The sequence below is a fragment of the Rhamphochromis longiceps genome, linkage group LG10, assembly GCF_057381845.1.
Source record: "Rhamphochromis longiceps isolate RC_006_pf linkage group LG10, R_longiceps_female_GT1.1, whole genome shotgun sequence".
NCBI classification, from domain to species: Eukaryota; Metazoa; Chordata; class Actinopteri; order Cichliformes; family Cichlidae; genus Rhamphochromis; species Rhamphochromis longiceps.
In genome coordinates this window covers 1,204,108-1,210,664 of record NC_140566.1, presented here as the reverse complement: position 1 = coordinate 1,210,664, position 6,557 = coordinate 1,204,108, and the positions used below count along the sequence as shown (strand labels likewise).

General features: G+C 41.6%; 1 protein-coding gene across 1 annotated transcript in view; it reads left to right on the top strand.

Moving 5' to 3' along the window:
* The first annotated feature begins 4,735 nt into the window (after positions 1 to 4,735).
* The window catches only part of sim2 (SIM bHLH transcription factor 2), a 60,090-nt gene continuing 58,268 nt past the window's right edge, over positions 4,736 to 6,557 (top strand). Inside the window, exon 1 of the mRNA XM_085419777.1 lies at positions 4,736 to 5,237. Coding sequence (XP_085275903.1) covers positions 5,063 to 5,237 — 175 coding nt within the window. The 5' untranslated portion in view covers positions 4,736 to 5,062. The remainder of the gene's footprint in view (positions 5,238 to 6,557) is intronic.

Genomic DNA, 6,557 nt, shown 5'->3' with positions numbered 1-6,557 from the left:
AATAGTTGGAAAATGTCACAGGCTCAACTTGCTTATGGTGTAACGGGTTTTCCTTGCAATGTGAATCTTTGTGATTACCCATCATGTCTTTTCTTCTTCTTTGTCTTTGAGCGCTCTGGTTCTGACACTTTCCACCTGTGCTATGCTGATGGTATACACACCTAAATGAAACACAAACACATTGGAGGATGTAATGTGTTTATGTTTTCTAAATCCAATCTACCAGTGAAATACGGGCCCTCCTCCCCAGACACGACTTGTGCAAACTCTTCCACTCCAGTAGATGGCAGCCTGACATCAGTCAGCAAGACTCATATTTTAAATGACTTTATTTTTAAGATCAGCTCAAATCACATCGTAGAAAAAGATGAGCCTGTCTGTGAACTATGTGTCATTTCATTTAAAACAACATGACTATGTGTAAACTTGGGGCGATCGTGGCTCAAGAGTTGGGAGTTCGCCTTGTAATCGGAAGGTTGCCGGTTCGAGCCCCGGCTTGGACAGTCTCGGTCGTTGTGTCCTTGGGCAAGACACTTCACCCGTTGCCTACTGGTGGTGGTCAGAGGGCCCGGTGGCACCAGTGTCCGGCAGCCTCGCCTCTGTCAGTGCGCCCCAGGGTGGCTGTGGCTACATTGTAGCTGCCATCACCTGTGTGTGAATGGGTGGATGACAGGTTGTGTAAAGCGCTTTGGGGTCCTTAGGGACTAGAAAAGCGCTATACAAATACAGGCCATTTACTTGGACTTTATGCAGGGCTTCAGTATTAACTCGATGGTTTTAACGGCTTCATTTATGATCAGGTTAGCACTTTGATTCAGAGCTCCAGAGCTCTTTCTGTATAACACTGGATTCTTTTTTGAAATCCTGTAGTGCTGTATCTTTTGTGTTTTTAATGATTATTTTGGCCTTTTTCTGACTTCATTGGATGGGTACGGTGAAGACTGACAGGAAAGTGGAGGGAAAGAAACGTGTGACAAAGGGCCGCAGGTTGAACCCAGACCCACCTCCTGCTCATCCCACTGCAAATAAAACCACAGCATGTAGTGTAGAATGTCTTAACTTTCTAAACTTTTGAAATGAAATCCAAAACAGCTCTGGATTCTGTTATCGCTGTCCCGTCTGACCTGTGCTCCACTGGAGATGTTTTGACATTAAAATACAAAACTGATCTTGTGTTCAGACCATCGTGATCCTCTTGTCTCATCCTTTATCGGTTTATATAAAATCAGCTGTCAGAGACCTGGTGTGATATTTGACTCGAATCTCAACCTGTACAAACATAAACAGCAGCATTCGATCAATACCAGACATAGAGGAGACCAGACTTTTGCAGTAGCTGAGCTGAAACTGTGGAATAGGCAGATCTTTTTAAAACTCATTTAAAAACCTAGTTTATTTCCAGGCTGTTAAACCTGTCTAAATAATGTCTTTCTTTTGATATTGTCCAAATTGTACAACACTTTGGTCGGCGCTTGTTGGTTTGTAATGTGCTTTATATTGTAAAATTGACTTGACTTGAGTTGAATATTGAGTTTTAGTCTGTGAAGGTTCTCAGTCATGGTATTTCAACTTTTACGTATCAGAAATTAACTTCAGGCTTTTTACATGAACCAAGAAAACCAAGCAGAGTCTTAATGGCTCTGCACTGGCTGCCCATTAGTTTGAGAACTAACGTTGAGATTTTACTGTTCAAATCTTTACTGACACGAGCTGTTGTTCCTGAACCAACCAATGTGCAGCCTCAGGTCCTCGGGCAGTAATGTGCTAGCTTTTCATACGTCAAGCTTAAAGACAGAAGCCACTGAGCGTTTGCTGTGAGGACTGATCTGCCTCAGCTCATTGTTAAAGGCTCATTTATATCATAAGGTTATATTTATAAATATATTTTAGTATAGATTTGATATTTTTGAACATTCTTAGTTTATCTCCATCTTAATCTTTTAATATTGATACGGGATTTGAGAAGCACTATACAATTATTATTATACTACCTAGCTAACATGAAAGGCAACAGTGTGATTTTACTCCTGTGGAAGGATACTTCATTTAGTTTACTGAAGCTCAGTGACCCAGAAGTAAATTCTTTAAATGTGAGTCGTCCGGTCTCTCCACCTTCCTGTGTGGCCCTTCGTAGTCACAATGAGCCGTCTGCTCAATGTTGGAATAAATGTTCAGTCGTCTTCGGATCTTTGCATCAGGCAGGTACGCTCTCGGTCTGTGATCGTCTGGAGTCAGATTTCTGTTTGTGCAGATCAACCTCGAAACCTGAAACTGTGAAGCCTGCGATACCTGGTCGACACTTTGGGGCCCTGAATAAACTTTTACAGTGTTCTGCACTTCGGTGATCATCAATTGCACACATACCAAAAATAATCAATAAAACCAAGCAAATGAATTTCCCTTTTGCAAACTAAATAAATGTCCATGTGTCTGTTATTATTTATCATCCTTCTTGTGAGATATGGGACAGTAACCTTTAATGTATCAACTTAAAACTGCATACACTCAAACAACATCTGACATTAAGCACTGAGACTGCACTCAATAAAAAAACTCACTTGACTTAAAATGTTTCTTTCATTGCTCTGTGTGCCAAATCACCAGATCTGCTTTGTTTTTTAGAGATTTTTAATCCCCATAACAGTCATCTGATAACGTCACTGATTGGAGTAGGAGTCTGTTTTCAAAGTGTTGATATATGTTTTAAATAGTAGAGAGCAGTTCTGATGACCTAATTGATTAAAATAACAAACCTGAGATCACAAAACAGCGCCAAGGTTCATTGGAGAAGCACCATGGGACACAGAGCGCTCACACATGCAGAGGCAGTTTCACAAGTTTAGTATACAAACCCTGGATTCATTTACAAGAACAAAATTAAACTACAGGCCTTCTTTACTCAAACAGAACTCTTACCTGTGGAGCATTAACAGCCTGAACACTGCTGGTTAGTTTCACTGTGCATCTGGAGGACACTGGGACCAGATTTACTGACCGTCTCAGCAGCACAGAGCTCTCTTCAAATGTTACCAAGGTAGTGGATTTGCTAACGAGGCACACGAGTATGAACGTTGTGGACGGGAATGTTTTGTGGCTTACTTTTTGCCAGCTGTGTTTTTCTCTTACACGAGGAGAATATTAGAGTGAATCACTCAGACATGCTTCACTAATGTTTGCAGTTTGTATTGTAATGCAGACGATGATGAATGTATGGAAGTGTGTGAACACAACAGTTGCTGCTCGCCTACACCAACCATAAAAGTGACAGATACTCGAAGTCCTCCGTTTAATCAAACAGTTCATTTTAATTCCTTTCATGCTCTGCTTTACACACTGGCTAATCTAAACGGATGGAATTCACAGTAACGATGCAGACAGTATTGTAGAAACACATTTGGTACTTGCTGTATTTAATAATATGGCACAGGCTGTTTAACATTCTGCTCTCTGGTTTAAATCTTTGTGTACTTTCGAGGCTGCAGTGTGTGATCCAGTTGAATTATGTCATATTGTACCAAGGTGTTTTAATAATGAACAGACGTGTCGATGAAACTAATGACATAAAACATATTAACTGTCCAATCTGGTTGTTAAAACACTGCAAGCCCAGATTCAGAAGTCTACAGGAAGTACCTTTGGAAAGATTTTTCCAATCTAGCCAGAGCAATGTTCATCCATCACCACAGACAGCCGTGCAGAAAACGATAGCCGTGCTGTTACTGCCAGTGCAAATAAATGGCCTGATTACAGGAATGTAAGAAACGTTTTTCTTCCAGTTACTATCCAGTCCACACTCAGCTGCTGTGGCTAGGATGAAATTCCTCTCGTTATAAAGTAAAATGACTTTGATGAATTGATTCTGTGACACCTTGGAGCACTAAAACGATTGTTGAACTAGCATTTACCCACTCGGGCTTCTGCCCGCTGACCTTCTTTCCAACATCATCAACAAGTGTCAGAATCACTCTGTTGGTGAAGTCGTCACAGATCAGTCCTTTCGGTGGGCAACCTTTGAAACACGTGTGACAGAAACTTGAATGTAGTTTCTCACGTCTTCTATCAAACGCTGTGAGCGCACAGGTGCAGGTCGTGAACATGGAGGCTGTGTGGATGTGTGGCAAAGGGAAGAAACAGAAGTCAGGAGGTTTTCCTTCTTGTTCTGCTAATGAGAATGATTTACAATAATACAATTATTTTAAAATAATACAATTTTGTCATCTTATTGTGTGGAATAAGTGTTACAGTTTTGGTGGCATGAATGATTCACTGACAGAGACCCTCTCCAGGAAGTCTGCAGGATTCTGCTTCATGTTTGAGCTGTCTGGGGAAACGCCTGCTATGCTGAGGCCTTCATAACGTTTCAGTAAATGTGTTGTTGTGTGTTCTGTGTTGTTAACATTGTGACCTGTGTTTGCTTGTTGAGAAATAGTCTTGCTACTTTAAAACATTTGAACTGGTTTTTGGTTGCACTTAGACCAGTTAGTGGCAAAACTGTGATTTTTAGTGAACTTTAATGTGTAAAATATTTTCTTATTTCTTTATCTTCTTAATTTTTTAAGGTTCAGTGCGCAGAAGACTTATACTGGTTTTACTGCAGAGCTACAGGACAAATAGAAACACACACACACACACACACACACACACACACACACACACACACACACACACACACACACACACACACACACACACACACACACACACACAGTGAGCAGCGGGCGGAGAGACAGGTCTGCTGTCTATATTCTGATGTGACTGTGCTTGAATAGTTGTAAGGCTGTAGCTCAGAGGGCCGCGGAAACCGGGTGAAGTGGACGTGGCATTCGCGAGTTTGGACTGCAGCTTGTGAAAGCGCGTGCCGTGGCACAGGTGAGAGTGTAAAGTTGCCAGGGCTGGGAGCTGCGCTGCTGCACGGGCATAGGAGGCCCGGGACTCTCGGACCTCTCCGGCACTCAGCACATCGCACTGCAGCGACACACAGCGAGTCGTTCTCACGGAAACGCCGTGTTTCTGACTCGTCGCGTGTTTTCATGCAAGCAGCGTTTAACTGAAAGTTCTTCAAATGAAGGAAAAATCAAAGAATGCCGCGAAAAAGCGCAGAGAGAAAGAGAACGGAGAGTTTTATGAGCTGGCCAAGCTGCTGCCTCTGCCGGCGGCCATCACCTCCCAGCTGGACAAGGCCTCCATCATCCGGCTGACGAGCAGCTACCTCCGGATGCGGAGCATTCTCCCCGACGGTAGGCACCCGACACCCTTTCATTTGTAGCCGATTCAGACAGAGGTTTTCTTCCAATAATAATAACAATAATTATTAATCACTATTTGTTAGTTAGATGGACACAGTAGATTGGAAGTTTAAACACTGATGTCTGCTTCAAACGACTCATTTATCAAGATGAATTATTTCATTAGTGCCCGTGGGCACTGGGGCAGTGCGGGAAAACTCTGTCAACACTCGGAAAGTCTGCTTCAGTCACTGACCTGCCCGTTGGTCGTTCTCGCGTGGATTCTTACCGAGTTTGAAGACTAATCCAGCTGTAATCCACGAATGACAACAAAGTTTCATCATACAGATGCACGAGACGTGGATTTCTAAAGGCGTCATAGACGAAAGACAGAGTCCTGCTCAGGGACGCCGCTGTGTTTCAGCACAAACGTGTTCTCATGCTGGAAGTCCAACGATCTTTGAAATAATAATAATAATAATAATAATAATAATAATAATAATAATAATAAAGCGCTTCATAACCTCGCTCCTCCATATTTATCTGATCGTCTCCATACGGAGAGCTTTATTTGGTTTAATAATATTGCATAAAAATAGAATGTAATAATAATAATAATAATAATAATAATAATAATAATAATAATAATAATAATAATAATAATACATTTGATTTCTAGGCGTCACCTTACATTAGTACAACACAATAAAAACAAAAGGTAAATGAAAAATAAAAAAACAAAAATGAAAGTATAAAAACTAAACAAGGTTAAAATCGACTTAGAATCAATGGTTTTAAAACGCGATTTAAAGTAGAGAGGAGGTCTGTAGTCCGGAGATCTGCTGAAAGTGCATCCAAAGACTCGGGCAGAACAAGTCCCACGGTAGCCCCACGGTAGTCAGGCGGGCAGGTGGAACAGACAGAAGGGAAACTCTCTGTATGGAGACGATCAGATAAATATGGAGGAGCGAGGTTATGAAGCGCTTTATTATTATTATTATTATTATTATTATTATTGTTGTTGTTGTTGTTGTTGTTGTTGTTGTTGTTGTTGTTGTTGTTGTTGTTGTTGTTGTTCTCGCCAGCAGAGATCGCAGCTTGCATTCTTTTTACATTTGAAAATGGGTTTCAGCTTCCAGATGTGGCCTGTACTTTCTGTGGATCTGTGAAAGAATGACTCGTGTCTGTAAATGTGACAAAGTTAAACGTGTTAGCAGCGCTGAGCCTGTGTTAAAGTGAGCGCAGCGATAAGCGTGGGCCTGTTACTGCACGGCTGAGGCTGCTTTTAACGAAGGAAGCTTCGTTTGTCTCTGATAGTCTGTTTCTTTCACT